Source organism: Pogoniulus pusillus, chromosome 20 (genome assembly GCF_015220805.1).
Source record: "Pogoniulus pusillus isolate bPogPus1 chromosome 20, bPogPus1.pri, whole genome shotgun sequence".
NCBI classification, from domain to species: Eukaryota; Metazoa; Chordata; class Aves; order Piciformes; family Lybiidae; genus Pogoniulus; species Pogoniulus pusillus.
In genome coordinates, this window is record NC_087283.1 from 11846223 (window position 1) to 11863993 (window position 17771).

Consider the following 17771-nt stretch of genomic DNA (forward strand, 5'->3'; position numbering starts at 1 on the left):
TCATTTACTCACAGCAGGAGGAAATATTCATAGAGACTCTCTTTACAGTCTTTCTTAGGTTATTGCTTCTACAGTGCTACTAGTATGGAAAATTGTGACTCCCCCTGCAAGCCTGAGTGCAGATCACCAGAGTTTGGATCTGCCTCCTGCTTTCTCCCATTGTTAGTTGGGATTTTAAGGCAGTTATTTTTGTATTTAAGGATTTTGATGCTTGTGAGAACAGGACCAGTGCAGAGAGAGATGTGGGTAGAGGCTGTGCTATAGTTTTTGTGAGTGCTTATACCCAATCCGAGAATTGCAGTGTCTAGTTTAAATCCTACCAGATAAAGCATTTATCTGCAGTGTCATGGTTACACTGCACATCCTTCCAGCAAGCTTCTGTGAGGAATCTCAGAATCTCAGCATGGCTGGGGTTGGAAGGAACCTCTGAGGATCATCTAGTCCACCTTCCCTGCTAAAGCAGGTTTGCCTAGATCAGGAAAGGTCGATGTTTTGTATTCGTGGGGTAAGAGAGGGGAGCTGTATGTGGTGGGGGAGTGCTGACCCTTAATGAAGACCTGAATTTGTTTTGTGTTTTGTTTTGTTTGCCTTTTCTTTTATAGCAACAACTACGTATGCGGATCAAGTTGACATATAATCACAAGGGCTCAGCAATGCAGGATCTAGCAGAAGTCAACAACTTTCCCCCACAGTCTTGGCAGTGAGGCTCTGGCACCATTCTTATTCTCACCCCACCCAATCAAAAGAACTCTGGGAAGAAGGTTGTGATCCTTGGCAATCCCCCAAACTGCACCATAGGCATGGGGAACAGATGAGACCTGCTGATGAGGAGGAATTTTCCTGAAGTGATTGCTGACTTTGAAGCATATCTGTTAAGACTAATCTCCTCTCCTCTGCTGATGAGGCTGGCAGCTTGTGGAGGCTACTGTGCACTCCCTCACACATGCGTTCACAGCCAGAAGCAACATTCCCTCCTCCCCTCCTGCCCCCCTCCCTCTTTGCAAAGAAACACAGCCTGGTTGGAAGAGAAGTCTGGAATTTCTAGCAGGGAAACTTTCTTCTCTCTGCAGCAAGTGAACAGCTGCCCCTTCTTTCTGCTGTCTTTTTCCTCTGGGGTGGGCAAGGCGTGTTGTCATTCATTACTAGCTGGATTCCTTCAGGCATTTTCATCTGGGGCTCAGACTGGGGACTTAGGGAATGTCAGGCTGCCCTGCGTCTTTCTTCTTGTATCGCCTGGGTCTGAAGGGGCTGGAGGCTTCTCGCAGCCTGGTCAGTGCATTATTGTGTCCACTCACCTCTTAGTTGTGTGATGCATACCAAGAGCAAGTTAGGCCTTGGGACTTCATCTGCGAACCTGGGACAGTGCGGGAAAAGAGGTGCTGGTGACAGCTGATAAAATTGCTTTGGTGCTGTACTTGGAAATGAAGACCTTACACTTGAATTTTCTTTCTTTCTTTCTTTTGTTCCATCAGTAGCTACAGCTGTACAGATTAACAAACAGTCTTCTGTAGCTTCTCCAGAAAGTGCAGTGATGTATGAGAGATGTAGAGATCCAAGGAGCAGCTGGTTTTCTACCACAGATGGTTTCAAAGTCTTTTAACCCATTAGTTGTGGTTTATGGGTAGAAAAGACATACTCAGTTTTGTTGATCTGTCTTTGAGCAAGGGCTCTGTTCCTGCTGGGAGACTCATCAGAAACTATGCTGCAAAGTTATTCCAGACCTTCTCCCCACTTTGATTTCTAGAATCTGTTGTAGATTCCCTGGATTCCATTTGAGTTACTTCTGACTGGGATATTTGTGTTGTATCTGTAATATTGGCACTGAAATAAAGACCATGCGGTTTAAAGAGACCTTTTCCCATTTTGTTACTTAATTGATCCCTGTAGTTTGCTCCTTGCATCCTTTTCAGTAATGTGCTAGTTCAGATTCAGACTGAAAGTGAACAGATCTTTGAATGGAAGCCAATCATTGGAGTGTTTAGATCCAAAGATGTCAGGTCCAGCATGCTTTGAGAAAGCTGTGCTCGGTTTCACTCTCTAGTATGAACTGCTATGGAGGTAGTTCAGCTCTGTGAATTCTCATGGAGGCAATGTATAGACATAAAGCACAGTGTGGCAAAATCGTTCTGATGTTCAGCACTCTTCAGGAAAAAAAGGGAGGATATATCTTAGATCGTTATCCATGAGTGTGCTGGTAAGCAAAAGGTGCTCTAGCTTTAGCCCAGTGCTTTTGCAGAAGTGCACAGTACATCTGCTTTATTTCTGTTCCAGGGCTCTCCAGACAGTGATCAATCAGTGTTCTGATGGCAAGCTTAGACATAGCCTTTTGCATCTGCAAAAGTGCTAACACTAGGCTCTGGTGCTTGCCAAAAACGTTGTAAGAGTGGTGCACAGTGTACTTAGGGAAAACTGAAGACCTTTTCTTCCCTTGAATTGGGAGCAGGAGGCCACTAAAGGTTGTTCAGTGTGCTTTGGTTTTAACTGCATTGAGTTATATAATGGAGGACTCTGTCACTGGCTTCAGTGCTGATCTTGTGTAATGGAACGAGTTGAGCTTCTCTTGGAGGGCATTTATGTTGCTTTACTGAATAAACAGGTTTGGGCCTTTGAATAAGAACTGGAGCTGGCATCAGCATAGGGTTATAAAATCTAGAAGAATGATGTATGATTTCCTTAAAAGTAATTCTAGGTTGTGATGGGGTCATGTCTTGGCTCTCAGTGGTGAGACAAATACTGTGCTTCAGCTAGAAGCATATGTACCATGAAGCAACCAGTCTTGTAGAAAATGAGTGTATCAATGTTCATTTGTGGGTGCCGGATACTTGCCTTTTGGTTTCGCTGCAGTTGTGGCTATTTACCACCCTACTAGCTCAGACTCTGCAGTGTTGAAGGCTGAGCATGTTAAATTTAGACTTCAATGAGATCTGAAGTTGTCCTAGACATGAAAGTAATGGAGAGTCTCTGCCTTAGTTCCTAAGCTCCTCGTAAAGCTCTCCCTTTCTCCTCAGAGACTTGTGCATGGTCCTTTAGACTGAAAGCTGGCACATCTCAATCTCCAGCTATTTTTTGCTGAGAAAGAGCACCGGTGCAGAGACCAGATAGGGAGAAAGAGGTAAATATGCTGCAACAAACTGGCCAGGTGAGAGACTAGTTGGTAGCAGCTTATCTTGTCCCTTTTGTTGCACTTGTTCTCTGTCCCCTAGAGCAGCTGGATGTTGTTGTTGATCTCTGTTAAGCCTGCAGGGTAAACTCCAGTGTTCTTGGGTCCCTCAGTGACTTGCACAGTACTTTTGTCTTGGGAAACAGGTGCTTGTCACATATTTCTGACTTGAGCTGAAGGAGGCGGAGGCTGTGCCTGTATCTGAAATGCATTTCGCTTGAAGCCATCCCCTCCCTACAAAGTAGTCCTTTGTAGCAGCCAAACATTCCTGTTGCCCTTGGAGCTCTTTCATTTCCCTGCTAAGGGATGGGTGCTAACACTAGACCAGAAGGAAGGCTGGGTTTCACACCTTCCCTTATCTGCAGTACTAAATACGATTGCTTGCTCCTGAACCCCAAAGTACATCTCTAAAGCTCTGTGCTTCTGCTGCTGGGTTAGGTCACTTCATGTGTCCACATCTGAGGCACTCTGATAGGGTGAGTCTTCTTTCCACCACCTGAATGCAACACTTCTTACAGGTCTGGTCCCTTGATTCAATGTAAGTGGAATATAAAGGGAGCAAGACACAGACTCCATGACGAATCTTGCTAATATCCGCTAGTCTTACTAATATATGTGTTGGAGACTTTGGAGCTGGGAGAGATTGAATGTCTATTTTTTTTCAAGTGAATGTATTTTGCGTAAAAAAGTGATAGAATTATGTCTGTAATAAGCCTGAAAGGAGAGGAGACATGGAAACGTCATAAGAATTGACTGTGTCCAGGTTTTGATGGGACAAATTACAGCCTTGAACAACCTTTTGAAGCAATAGCAGTGAGGGGACTGCCACCTATACAGTACCTTGGATAAATAATGCAGAAGATGCTGAAGCAGTTGGGAAAGGTGATTCAGTGCCTTCCCCAAGGCTGGTACTAGCTGCAGGATGGAGCAGCAAAGATGGCTTTTTTTTACATCTGCTGGTGTGCTTTCTATGTGTTCATTTTCTACTTGGGGGCTGTGAGGGAAGGAGCTACTGGAATGCTTCCCTCTGAATTTTCACTCTATTCCTGTATATTTCTTTTTCTTTTGTGATGTTGTAATTTACATTTTACATAGAGACCCATCCCATCCTTTGACACTAGTGTAAAACAAAACAAAACCCCAACACAAAAACCAAACCAAAACCCCAACAAACCCAACCAAATTTAAAGTAAAAACATGCCATTTGAGCAAGGAACCCAATGGCATGCCACCTTCTGCAGACCTATTTTTGAGATGTGAAAAACTGAAAAAAGTGCTGAGTCTTAGGCTGAGTGAGGAGCATAACAGATGTAAACATTTACATGGGATGCATTAGACTTCTGCTGTGTGTATTGTCTTTTGGTTGAAACAAATTATGAAGTGACTAATAAAATGAGTCAATATTCAATGATTTAAAACTGTGCCTTGTTGCTTTTTGGAAATGCAGTGGGCTAGGGCTTAACTGGTTCTTATTGTTCAACCATGACAAGGTCAGGCAATAGGAAATAATAAAAGGCAGAGCTTGAAAAACTGTCCAGGAGATTTTGGAGAGCAAAGCGAATGACAAATACAAAATGCTTAAACAGCTCATGTCACCTACCCCACCTCCAGCTTGACAGAGAGCTTGTCGGTTACTAGCAGCAGTACCTGTCTGGGTGCTGGAGGGGTGTGATGAGATGGGAACACTTTGGATGTTTTTCCTGCTGTTGGCAGCCTGCCCTTGGAATTGGTTACAGTTCCCTTTCTGATTAAAATTCCCCTCTCATAGCCCACACACCTCTGGATAAGAATTGCTGTAACCTCACTGTCTGAAGTGGTGCACATGCATACCATAAAGTTGTTCTCATCTTCCAGTTACAGTAACTTTTTATTAGGTAGCTTTCTGTGTATTTTCTAACGTGGCACTGCTCTGCAGAATACAGTCTCCTCTGCATTGCCATGTGTCCTTCCTTTGTGGACATGCTGTTGAGGCAGTGTAGCTGCAGAATGAGAAAGCTATAGCTAGAGATGTGTTGTAATCCTGCTTGTCCATAGAGAAAACCCAGTGAAAACTTTAAATCAAGTCTTCACAGCTTGTCTGTAGTCTGGAAGTGTTAAGATGTAGGTGGCCATCCCAGTGACTGCCTTCATATTGATTCATGTCTTTAAATGGAGTGCTGGGGAGCACCTTTACCACTGCTGAGAAGAGGGATAGTCTGTCAGTTCCTTGCTTTTCAGTAGGAGAGCCTTCCAGATACTGGATTGTTCAGAAATGGGATCAGAACCTGCCAGTTTGTGGCAGTGTGCGGTCAGTCAACTTGGGTAGTGGGTCTGGTGTGGGACAGAGTCCTGGGAAGCTATTCCTCAGTGTTCCTCCTGCATATAGGTAATGCTCTGCACATCACATGTGCCCAGGAGCATGTGTGCTCTGTGTACACAGTGCTGCTTAGCAAAAAGCTTGGATAAACCACAAAAGGCAGCATGAAAGAAACAAGAGAATGGGAAGTGTTTGGTGCAGTAACTACATGGAGTGAGAATTTGGAAAGCAAGCTTGGACTTGACTTTCAGGTTAAGATCAGGAATGAGTGTAGCAAGAAATAAATCTGATGACAGGTTGAAGTTTGGAACCATTGATGGTCATGGGGAAGGTGGGAACTTATATTTTCATCATGCTTGATTCCATTCTTAACAGCAGCGCTTTCAATGGAATAAATTCTAATAAAAGGCCCGGGGAGTGGATGGTCACTGTTAGCAGCCCCGAGCTGACGCGATGGATCTGCCGAGTATGGGAGGAAGGTGAGGGTAAGGTACTCTGTGGCTGACTTCAGCCTTGGGATGGTGGTGGTAACATACTGGAGGTAAGCGATGGACACCGTGTTGATGTAGGGTTTGGGAGAAGGCAGGTGAATTGTTTCCTCGCCTGTCTGTGAACAGTTCATGTTGTACCCCTCCAGGAGGAGGCCGGGTACCCTGCACGAAGGACCCGACGTTTCGTGCTGCTCGGGAGTTTTGTGGCCTGCCGCCGGTGCTGCTGCCGTGTGCTTGATCATTTCCATGGCGCTGGCTCCGCAATGCGCTAGGCTCCTCACCGGAGCGCTCCCCTTCGGCATTGCCATGGGGGGCTGCGGCTCGCCCCAGATGCAGGAACCAGGCTGCCGCCGGCCCCGACTCGAACCGGATCGGAGCCGGCGCCCAGCGGGACCCGAGCTGGGGGCGGGGGAAGCCCGCGCGCTTCCGGGGCGGGGCCTGCGCGCAGCCGGGGCGGGGCCGCCGCCGCTGTCCGGGGTCTCGCCGTCCGGCCGGCGATGGGGGAAGCCGGGCCGGGGCCGGGCCCGGGACCAAAGGAGACGCCGGAGCCGGAGGAGGACGAGGCGGCGGCGTCGGGCGGCCCGCGGGGGAGCCGGAGCGGGCCCCGCGGCGGCATCCGGGTGCTGAAGGTGAGGAGGGGGCCGGGGCCTGCGCCGCGCGGGGCCGGCATCTCTGTGGGGTGGGGGCGACTCGTTGCGATGGGGCCACCTGGGCCGCTCGGCCCTGCCCGCCTCGACCTTGGCGGGATGGCCATTCGGTGCCAGGGTCTCCTCATGCCCGCGTTCGGTGGCGCGGCCCGGCCCGGCCCGGCTCGGCTCGGCGCGCTCTCCGGCCCGGCGCGACCGGCTCCTGAGTATAGCGGAGCTCTCGGGCCCAGCCGCGGGCTGTGCTGAGGGACTGCCTGCGAGCCCGGCGGCGGGGCCAGGTCGGAGCGGTCAGCTGCGGCCTTCGAGGGAGGAGAAGGGCAGCCAGACGCAGAGACAGCAGCTGACGCTCTGGTTTGTGCTGTCTCGCAGAGGAACGTGAAGCGCAACGGGAGCAGAAGCTGTTTGAACAGGAGTCGCTTTGGTTCCCGTGAGAGGGGCTGGCTGAAAGAAGACGTAAGACGAGGCTGCGTGTATGTGCATGGGCGAGATTCTGTAGTTGCTGCTTCTTCAGACCTGCGCTTGGTCCTCTGCACAGTGGACACCCCAGCATCTGAGATCTGTGATGGAGAAGAGAGGAAGAACCTTTTCTTGCAACTTCATGGGGACCTGGTCAGGTGAGGTCTGGGAAAGGATGAATCTGATAGAGAACTATTTGCTGTAGCCTTGCAGAGCTGTGTTCACTGTGTGCCTGCCTGTATTGGCAGGGCAGGTGTGGAGCAGACAGAGGTGGCAGGTAGCAGCTGGGTCCAGCAACGCAAGGCAGTTGATAATACCGAACAAGTGGTGTGTGCCTTTTATGCATCTCTTAGTTAAACCATAGGTATTTTAACTGGGAGGGTTTGGCTGGTGCATCAACTAGAAACATGCTCACGTTTCGTAGGTAGAGGCTGCTATTCGTATGCATCTTTTATGTTCTGTGTTATGGATATAGAATCATATAATGGTTTAGGTTGGAAGGGACCTCGAAGTTCGTCTAGTTTCAATGCCCCACCATAATCAGGGACATCTCCCACTAGAATAGGTTACTTATATCATAGAGTTGAGAAAATGTAAGAGGCTGTAAGCAAGTAAAACATCTAAGGTGCTTTCCAAGTTATGCTTTGTGATATTTACACGTTGGTGTTTTTTTGCTAAGAGGAGTTTCCAGATAAATAATTAAAGGTAGACAGAAAGATAGTGAAGTAAAGGTTATATAAAGAAGGCTTAAGCATCAGATTACGTGTTTTATGCTTGCAGTTGATTTAGACTGGAAATAGACAGCTCAGGGTTTAATATGCATGAACTTTATGCTCCTCTAGGTTTACAAGCCCCTATTAGGTTTGTTAAGATTTAGATATTGCGTTTATTCTCCTGTGGTTAAGATACAGTTATAAAGTTGCAACTCCCGTTCTCGGAGTTGAGGGAGGGAATTGCTGTTGCCTCCTTACTGGGAGACTGAGCAGCATAGGCACTGCAGGCTGAGAAGGGCTACTAGCTTTTCTTTTTGTAGTGAAGTGGAAGCCGTGAGTTGTACGTGTCCAGATTTTAAAAGGATGGTATGTGTTTGGTCAGGTCTGGGGAGGGAGTGCTGGTGGCAGTAGATGCAGAGAATAGCATGTGATTAAAACTCAGTGTTGAAAAAAGTTACTTAGACCCATTTGCCTTTTCCAGCCTGGTTATCAGAACTAGAGGTAACCTGGTTAGAAAAGCTAACAATGAGGATAGATAGGTACATTCAAGTGTCCATCAAGGCAGCTGAAAATCTCCATTTGTTGCCTGAAGAGTTTGTAAAGATATGGGCTTGTCTGGGACTCTCAAACAGAGAGATTTTCCAGCATGTAGAAAGAAAAGCAGACTCTTTACTGTGTGTCACTTAAAACGTATTGGTAAAGCTTGTAGACATGTGCAGAGAGGAACATCTTGACCTTTTTTAGCTTATGAAATGGCTTTTCTGTTTGAACTCGCTTGAGTATCTGTGTCTTCTCATGGCAGCCATGCCTGTCTGATTTGGGGCAGAATTTGCACTGAATTAGTGAATCAACCTATTACTAGTGCTGGGAAGCAAATACCAAGTTGTAAATGTTTGCTTTCCTGCTCTTGGTATGTCTAGTGCTTCGTCAAGCTTCATCTTCAATTTCCTTGGGAGTTCTTGATTACGTAGTGTCTGTTCCTTGCAGTTCTCAGAATGTATTTGCCACAGAAGAGATCCCAGGATTACTTCTTGCTAGGGCTGTTCTCAGTAGTGAAATGGGAGTTACCAGTATTGCTTCAGTATTGTTAGTAACTGGAGGCAGGCCCAAGTGGTACCTGCATGCATGTCCACAGGAAGATGACAGACTGCTCAAGATATCCCCATGCCCTGTTGAGATAATTCCTTCTGTGAACAAAGTTTGCTGATTAATTTAATAGTATGTTTGCAAATACAAATTACCATGTTAAGTGTCTGATTGCATTTTACCATAGATACCTTTGTCTCCCAAACAACTCCTGCATTCTTCGCCCTTTTAATGTCATTAAGTGGCTTGCTCTCAGAAGCTGAGTATGGCAAAGGTTGATGAGGCACCTGACTCAGAAGACTAAAAAGATGGACAGTAAATGGAAGAGTAACAGAAACCTTTTTGCATGTTCACTTTAAACACTTAGTGGTGCCCTTGTGTTCGTTCTGCCTTTTGCTTTCAAGTCTGTGCACAAAGAATCAGTTTCTGTCAGAACATTCTTTTGGTTTTTTTTTTCCTTCACAGTGCACCTCAAGGATCTTTAGAGTTCACCTAGATAGAAACTTCCCTTATGTTAACACCCTTACCTTTTCAGGAATTACACCTTCCTGCAGAGAGTAGAGTTAAGCAAAAATAGCACAGATGTTGTCTTTGGTCTGAACACCTCTCACGCTGACTATTTAAACTACCAGATTTGAAACATTGACTCTTGCTTGTGAAGAGGAGCTACAGCTGCAGCAGGAGTTGTAGAACTGTTACTACTTTTTATTGGCATTTCTATTTCCTTACCCTTTGCACCTTCGCTTAGCGGAGCTGCTTCTCTGACCAGCAGGAGTGTCTGATACCTGATATGTGATACTGATGTGGATATAACAGCCTATATCAAATAGCAGCTGCTATGTGATATAAGACAGCCATCATGCTCTCCATGTGTGCAGGCATTCAGTATGTATTCCACTGGGTACACGTGATCATATGCCAGTTTGGACTTCCCACCATATTGCTTTCTCCCAAAGGGAGAAATCTGTAATTGTTGCTTCTGGAACCTATCAGCTGTGATCAATTCAGTAAAGAAATTCTGCATGGAAACTGCCATTACAGATACTGGGTTTGGTTTGCACTTTCCTGGCCTATCCTGGGTTTTGTTAGTGGATTACATGGCTCTTTCAAGAACTTGGAAGCCAGTCAGGTGGCTAGAACATCTCCAAAGGCATTTGATGAATTACTCCCTGGTTTGAGCACTGTCCATAGGTAATGAGCTGGTTTGTTCATTGCTCTATGTACAGAGCCCTGTGCTTGACCTGTGAGTGTGATGAGCTAAACACCTGGCCCCTACATGGCATTTGCTGGGTCATAGGCCCAGCACACAGCTAAGTGCTGGTAGAGTCAGACTTTCTGACAGGGGAGCTGGGAGTCAGATATTCCTCCCACCAGATCCCACTCATGCTTGATGGGATATCTGCAGAATGGCCAGTCATTGCATACTCATGATTTTCTAGGTGTAGATTTTCCTCTAAACTCAAATTATTTTTCCAAATAGTGAACTTTGAACAACTTGAGGAGTTGTGCAGACAACTCGGAAGAATTCAGAAGACTTTACCTTTTTAGTCAGGCTTTTGTCCGGTGCAGCTATTATTTTTTCCAGTTTCTAGTAGCTTGTGTGTTGTAGGAGACAGACATGTAGGTTTGTCACTTCCAAGATGACCTCAGAAAGCTCTTTTGAGGGCTTGGCCTCATAACCACTGCTCTCTGTAGCGGAAAAAAAAAAGAATCTAAACCTCAGTTACAAATTTGTGGAAGTGCTTGACTCTAAGCTTCTAGATCTTAGTAGAATGCCCTAAAAAAAAAAAACAAACCACAGAGCCTGCATTTGAACTGAAGAAATCTTTGCAAAAGAGGAGCATGGGTGACTGTGCTCTCATAAACCAGTCTCTTGTCCTGTGTCCATCTCACAAAGCAGAGAAAGAAAAGGCATTTCATGAATCAGCTTTTTATACTGGTTGTGCAAAGGGCTCTATCTTAGATGGTCTTTCTCCAGGAGTCCCAGGAAGATAAGCAGTGTCAGTGATGGGTGATACTACTGGCTGGTGATCTGCACTGTTTGATATTTATTTTTGTTTTGGTAGCTATTTTCCATTTTATTTTGCAAAGCATGAACCTAATCCTTGCTTATAAGCTCTCTAAAGTATTTCAGAAGACTTCATGTCAAAGATATAAAGTGGATGACAGCACTGAGCGTGAAGTCATCCCAGTCACAGGGGGAAGTTACCCCTTTTGTGATACAGAGTTAAACCTGGAGTTAGCACACACTGAAGCACAAGAGGTTCCCTCTGAACATCAGGAAACACTTTTCACTGTGTGGGTGATAGAGCACTGGCAGAGGTTGCCATAGAGGTTGCAGATCTCCATCCTTTAAGATACTGAACACCCAGCTGGAGAAAATTCTGGATAACTGTGTCTTGATGGCCCTGATTGAGTGGAGGGCTGGACTAGATGATCGCTCCAGAAGCTTCTTCCAAGTGCCTCGAGTCAGTGATAAAAAAGATGAAAAAAAAAAAGTCAGAATTCTCATCTCAGTGTTACTAATGCTAATGTATGGGCTGACTTTTGAAAAAGTACATATTTAAAGTCTTCCATTACTGTTCTGTGTGCTTTAATGCCATACTTACCATGGAGATTAAACTCATTTTCCAGTCAGTGTAACAGGGGATAGAAATATCTGTACCGAATTGTTGGCAAGTTGAACAGCAGTAATCATCTGAGCTTAGTAATTTGCCATTACATGCCTTAAATTCCTGTGGATTCTGATCACTTGTTCAGTTTGCTTTGGAAAAATCAAGGGAATCTGGCTTTCACTTCCTCCACCCCATCAAAAATGTATTAACAAATAATTGGGAACGTGGCAAAAAGTGTCCTTGTCATACCTGTCTGTCACAGTATCTGGTTACCAGAAGGGAGTAGCTAGGCCTGGGGAAGGGTTCTGCTTTCTGCTGAAATTCATGTGAATTTGCTTTAAACTATACTCTTTATTTCCTTTTCTGTACTGATTTAAAGAAGGGGCAGAAAGAAAAGGCAGTTCTACAAATTCCTTTTTCCATTTAAGAAGCACACCACCTCAAAAACCCACAACAGGCCAGCAGTAGCACCAGCAATGGCCTGCATTGCTGACAGTCAGCTGATTGCATCTTGACCTTTAATTTAATTAATGAGTATTATTCTGATGTACAAGTTTTGGAGTATATGTATGCATGTGACACGTTGTTATCTCTGCCACTGATTTGCTCACAGTGGAGGCATCACAACATTATGAGGCTTGAACTGGAAGAGGGGAGATTTAACTAGGTGTTAGGAAGAAGTTCTTTACATTGAGGATGATGAAACACTGGAACAGGTTGCCCAGGAAGGTTGTGGATGCACCCTTGCTGGAGTTGTTCAAGGCTAGGCTGCATGAGGCCTATTCTAGTGGGAGGTGTCTCTGCCTATGGTGGGGGGTTGGAACTAGATGATCTTTGAGGTCTCTTCCAGTCTAAACCATTCTATGATTAGAATAACTCCTAAAAAGAAAACAAAAATTATGACCAGTGATAGGGGTTGGTATATAAATAAAGAAGGTTTTCTGTTAGTTAAGGCAGCTGACACTTCATAATCTAGTGTGAGGTGTCTCTACCCATGGCAGAGGGATTGGAACTAGATCTTTGAGGTCCCTTCCAGCCCAGACAATTCTATGATTCTATAAACTGAAATGTAAATCCTACTAGTCCATTCAAGGAAGGAATAACAGCAGATTTCCAAGCAAGCCAGCTCTATCAGGGAGTGATCATTTGGGTGGATTTGATGATACAGATCAAGGTTTTCCTCCTTTGTCTGCTAAGTAAAGCCTACTTATGGGTTGCCAGTATCTTTCTGATTGTATCTCTCTGACTGGAGTCTGGAGTCTGAAGTTCATTAATCAGTAGAGGCTCCAAGATACAGTTTTTGAAGTCAGAGGAAGGGCATAATTTCATATGCAGCCTTCTGGCCAGTAAGCTGATGCATTTACATGTAAAAGAAAAGGAGGGAGAAAAGTTGCCCTAATTGGGCTGAGCAAACATTAAGCAGTAAGAACTAGTTTCTGGATCAGCTGCATATTAACTACATTGGTTCAGGCTAGAAACTGTTGGCTTGCATTGTATCTTTGAGAGTAATCCTGTTTCTGATCCAGAGGTCCTATGTGTGAAGTGAAGGAGTTGCAGTGTATGTGCTTGAGGTACCTGAGATAATTTTCCTTCTTGAGGTGTGCCCTGTTGACTGCAAAGGAAGTCTGGATGACTGTATACTTGTAAATGTTGCGGGGTTTATGAAATCAGTCCTGCCTTAAGTAAGAAATGGCATTGATAAAGTTGTCAGTAGTAGTGGAAGAACTATAGTGCAATCATTAAAAAGAATCAGGAATGGTTTTGTTCTTAATTGAGAAGAAGTGGGAAGATTTGGTACATAGAGAAATCAAATATTTCATGTTACGATGTGCAGTACAAATGAAGTCTGCATGTCAAAGTTCAGTAGAGAACAGGTCTTACCAAACAAACTTGATCTTCATGAATGGAGATTTTGAAGCTTGGTCGCTGAAAGCATTAGTCATTTACTGCAGTGTATGATGCTGGATGGGGCTCTGAGCAACCTGATCTAGGAGATGTCCCTCACAGTGGTTCTGGGCATCACCTGTGCCCCTCTCCCAACAGTATACAAGCATATATTTACAGTATATTACAAATATTTACAGCTATATACAGAAACATGCAAGTTAAAAGTCATACAGAAACACAGTATCCCTCCCAGCAGTCAAAGTGCCTAGATAGGACTCCCAACCACCCTTCCACCTTCTTTCCACCCCCTCCCTTATCCCAGAATCTGCCTTATGTGCAAGGTGAGTTGGAAGAATTGGCAAGGGGGGTTAGAAGCAAAATGATTAGTTGGGTTATGTGCAGGGTCAGGCAGAAGCAATTAATATGGCAGAAGCCAGGGAGATACGCTGCCTTATCTGTGTTTGTGTTCTGGTTTTATGTGTCTCAGCAAACCTATGAGTGAAAAAGACATCACTTTATTTTCCTTTTCACAACCAATAATCTAATTTCTCTCATTAAAATACTCCACTTAGATTCAAACCAGCACGTGCCTGCCTGTAGCAGTGCTTTGGACTTTAAAGATCCCTTCCAACCCAAACTGTTCCTTCTCTGTGTTCTGATGTCATTGGTAGAAAAGCAGTGCACAAACCAATGAAACCGATCGGGTGGTACCTTACAAACTGGAAACGGTTATGCAACATAAGCATTTTTGGATGAGGAGTTACTGTTATGTCTGAATGAAGAAAGGTTCTTGTATGGCTTATGCCTGCTGCTTTTCACATCCATTTCCCTTGTGCAATGTAATTCAAGTGCTAGAGTTGTTAAGTGCTACTTTGCAAGCAGGAAGCACAGACCCCCAGGACGTGTACTTGCCAAACCGTTTCAGGGGAGCAGAACAACCTGTATGTCAGTATTCCTTACACTTCAGCTGTGAGGAGACTCATTTAGTGTTACTGTGTTCTCAAACTACTTGCTGGTATGTTTTGACAGGAGGCTGGAGCCCACAGAAAAACCCCTTCAGATTGTGTATGATTACTTGACTCGTCTGGGTTTTGATGATCCTGTCAGATTGCAAGAAGAGGCAGCAAACTCTGATCTCAGCTGCATGATTCGGTTTTTCAGTGGTAAGAAATTGTGTCACTGTTCCTGTAGTTTTAGGTGTGAGGTGGAACTCAGCTGAATTCCATATCCTTGAACTATTTGGTTCGTAGATGACTATGTCAAATACCCAAAGTACCAGTAAGCATTTCTTAAAATAATGAATTTTCAAGGTCAATGTGAAAAGTGTTCTGTTGTTTTCTTAATCCTGCCTATGGCTTGAGAAAAAACAGCACCACAGTTCCTCTGTCTGACTCCAAGGTAGGTGGGAGCAATATCAATATCTGTAGGTTCACGTTGCTTATGGATGTCAGGATGATTGCAGAGAAGTTCAAAACAGAAGCATTAGAGCACTAGAACATCTCTTGCAAGGAGAGACTCTTTAACCTTAAAAAGGCTGAAAGGGAATCTTATCAATACATATGAGTATCTTAAGGGTGGAGGTCATGAGGAATGAGGCTGGAATCTTCTTAGTGGTGGCCAGTGAATAGGACAAAGGGCAACAGGTACAAAGCAGAAGACAGGAACTTAAGGAGAAACTTCTTTACTTAGAAGATGCCAGAGCACTGGACCAGAGAGGTTGTGGAATCTCCTTCTCCAGAGAGACTCATAGGTCTATCAGGTCAGACATATTCCTGTTCTTTTAGGTATTTAATTAAGTGAAACTTTCCTAGCCAGTAAGATAGTATAAACAGTAGACAAAATCCTTAAAAGCATTTGGGAGATTTATCACTGTCTTGTAAAAAAGGAGGTCAGATGACCTGAAGTAAGTGTGAATTAGAAGGCTGAGACAGAATTCTGCTTTGCTGTTTAGGAATAGCTAGCAGTGCACACACAGAGCTGTAGCAGTCAGTGCTGAAGTCCTTTCACTTGAGTCATCTTCAGGGGAACAACTTTATTCTGTAGCTGATTTTCCAGGCCATCCTTTATGCCAGTAGAAACCAATTACTTTGTGGTTTCTGTGACTTTAGCTGACTCAGCCAGAGTTTGAAATTGCTTTTCTATTGCATCTGGATGAGGGATGTTTGGCAAGTGTGTAAGTTTGCCCCTGCCTGTAATTAGCAGTATGACAGCTGTTAAAATGCTGTACTAGAAGGCATTCCTTGGTGGGTTGTCAGACATTGCCACCCTGACCGAGGAAGGTGCTTGTCCTCTGCATGAGATCCTTTATTTGTTCTTTACAATAACCAGTCATGAGCAGTACAGCTGTGCTGGTATTGGAACTCACTTCTGAGAATGAAGAACAAATGGAGAGTAAATGCCAATGTCCCCTTTCTCTTCAGAAAAGCCATGTCAAGTGGAGCAGTTAGATCGCGTCCTGCTCTCCGGAGTCTATAACGTACGCAAGGGCAAGACGCAGCTGCACAAGTGGGCAGAGCGTCTGGTGATTCTCTGTGGCACGTGCCTCATCGTGTCCTCTGTGAAAGACAGCCACACAGGGAAGATGCACATCTTGCCTCTCGTTGGAGGAAAGGTGAGACTTCTTTTGGTTAGCTTCCTGTGGCTCAGAAAGGAAGAAGGGGGATTATAATGATGGGTGTGAGCCACAAGAGGTTAATACAGGCTTTTGTAACAAATTAGTGAATTAACCTGTGCAGAGAGTTGTACAAGCCCTTCTACTTGCTTTGTTTAGGAGTAGTCTTAAGGCTAACAAAATGAAGAAAGCTTTGCTTAGGAGTAGTCTTAAGGCTAACAAAATGAAGAAACGCTAGTTCTGCTTTCACGTTAGCCACTGCTGTGAATGGGCATTCTGGATGTTATTACTTCTTGGATCTACTTCAGCAGAAACTTGTGCAGAAGGATTTGGCTCTGTGGTTTTCTCTGATAACTTTACCACTGCGTTTTCATCAAAAATATGATGTTACTGGTGGTTGGTGTCCCAGTTTGAGGCCATGAGCTGCTTAGGACTGGAGGACAGAAAGTACTTGTACCCCTCTTCAAGAGTAAGAATGAGGATACTGCACACTAAGTGGAAGTTTAGAGAGAGATTCTATTTACAAGAGCATATATACAAAAAGCAATCAGGTAGGACAAGTACAAAACCCACTAGGCCCAAAATGGCCTTCTAGAATCCTCCACCCCTTCCACCCTCAGTTGCCCTGAGGGTAGGCTGAAACTGCCCTTCCCAGCTGTGGCCTACAAGGGCTCAGCAGGCTGCAAGATGCAGCTGCCAATTCCCTGCCTGCTAGTAGCCATCCCCCCACAAAGCATGAGCTAGGAGAGACTGCTCGCTGTTCCCGGGCAGAAGTGAAGGGAAGAAAGGCAGGGGGAGAAGGGAAGGGTATCAGCCAGGCGCTGCCTTTTCAGCTCTGGTACCAGAAGACAGAACAGAGTAACAATATTACAATGTCCTGGGATGAGCAGGTCCATCCCCCCGGGATGGGCCTCTGTCCTTACGGTTTTGTTACGGGAGAGCTAGGACCCTTCAGGTTACCACAGTTGGTAATGCCACAGCCTGGGCTTCAGATCTGATGTAGTTGTGGAGTTTAGGCAGCCTGGTTTGTTTGCAATTCTGCCTTTGCAGGTGGAGGAGCTGAAGCGCCGGCAGTACACGCTTGCTTTCACGTCTGCTGGGGCACAAGCTCAGACGTACCATGTCTCCTTTGAAACGCTGGCAGAGTGCCAGAGGTGGCACCGACAAGCATCCACGGTGAGGCCTGGGAGGCTGCAGGGCCTTGGGGGGTGGGTGCAGGCCTACAAAGGGTTTTCTGATGCAGACTGAGGTGAAGCTGGGATGCTGGAGAAAGTACCCCAGGACACTTGCCAGTTTTTCTCTCTATCTTAGGTTGTTAGGATTACAGAGATTTTCTTTTAGCCTTCTCTCCTCTCTCTGTCTGTGCAACGTTGGGTAGCAGTTCTGCTTTTGTTTTTTCACCCTCACTGCACTTCTTGAGAGTAGCTAGTCACAGGTCAGAGTAACCCTGGGAAGTGACTGACTTTACAACCACAGAAACCCATAAGTAGCACCCATTGCCATAGTCATATCTGCCTTGAACTGTGCCCTAGACTGGCATAGGGCTACCCTGCTAAGTTTAATACAGAGATCATAGGTCAGCAAGAGAAGTGTAGCTTATTCAGAGGTTTGTCCTTATTCCACATTGAAGTACAATTATCTGACTTTATCTTAACACTGAGCTGCACTTTGACCTCATAGATATATATACACACACATATAATGTCATGAAATGGGCAATGATTTCAAGATAAAAGCAGGTCATGAAATATGGAATGAAGCACCAAAGACTTCGAAGCAAAGCACACTTGATGGAGATCAGTCCTTTGC

General features: G+C 45.1%; 2 protein-coding genes across 2 annotated transcripts in view; both read left to right on the top strand.

Moving 5' to 3' along the window:
• AP1G1 (adaptor related protein complex 1 subunit gamma 1) overlaps positions 1-4578 on the top strand; it is a 44265-nt gene extending 39687 nt beyond the window's left edge. Inside the window, exon 23 of the mRNA XM_064160224.1 lies at positions 603-4578. Coding sequence (XP_064016294.1) covers positions 603-704 — 102 coding nt within the window. The 3' untranslated portion in view covers positions 705-4578. The remainder of the gene's footprint in view (positions 1-602) is intronic.
• Positions 4579-6400: 1822 nt separating this feature from the next.
• PHLPP2 (PH domain and leucine rich repeat protein phosphatase 2) overlaps positions 6401-17771 on the top strand; it is a 30856-nt gene continuing 19485 nt past the window's right edge. Inside the window, exons 1-5 of the mRNA XM_064160244.1 lie at positions 6401-6576; positions 6964-7208; positions 14381-14514; positions 15772-15962; positions 17013-17138. Of these exons, the coding sequence (XP_064016314.1) occupies positions 6445-6576; positions 6964-7208; positions 14381-14514; positions 15772-15962; positions 17013-17138 (828 nt within the window). The 5' untranslated portion in view covers positions 6401-6444. The remainder of the gene's footprint in view (positions 6577-6963; positions 7209-14380; positions 14515-15771; positions 15963-17012; positions 17139-17771) is intronic.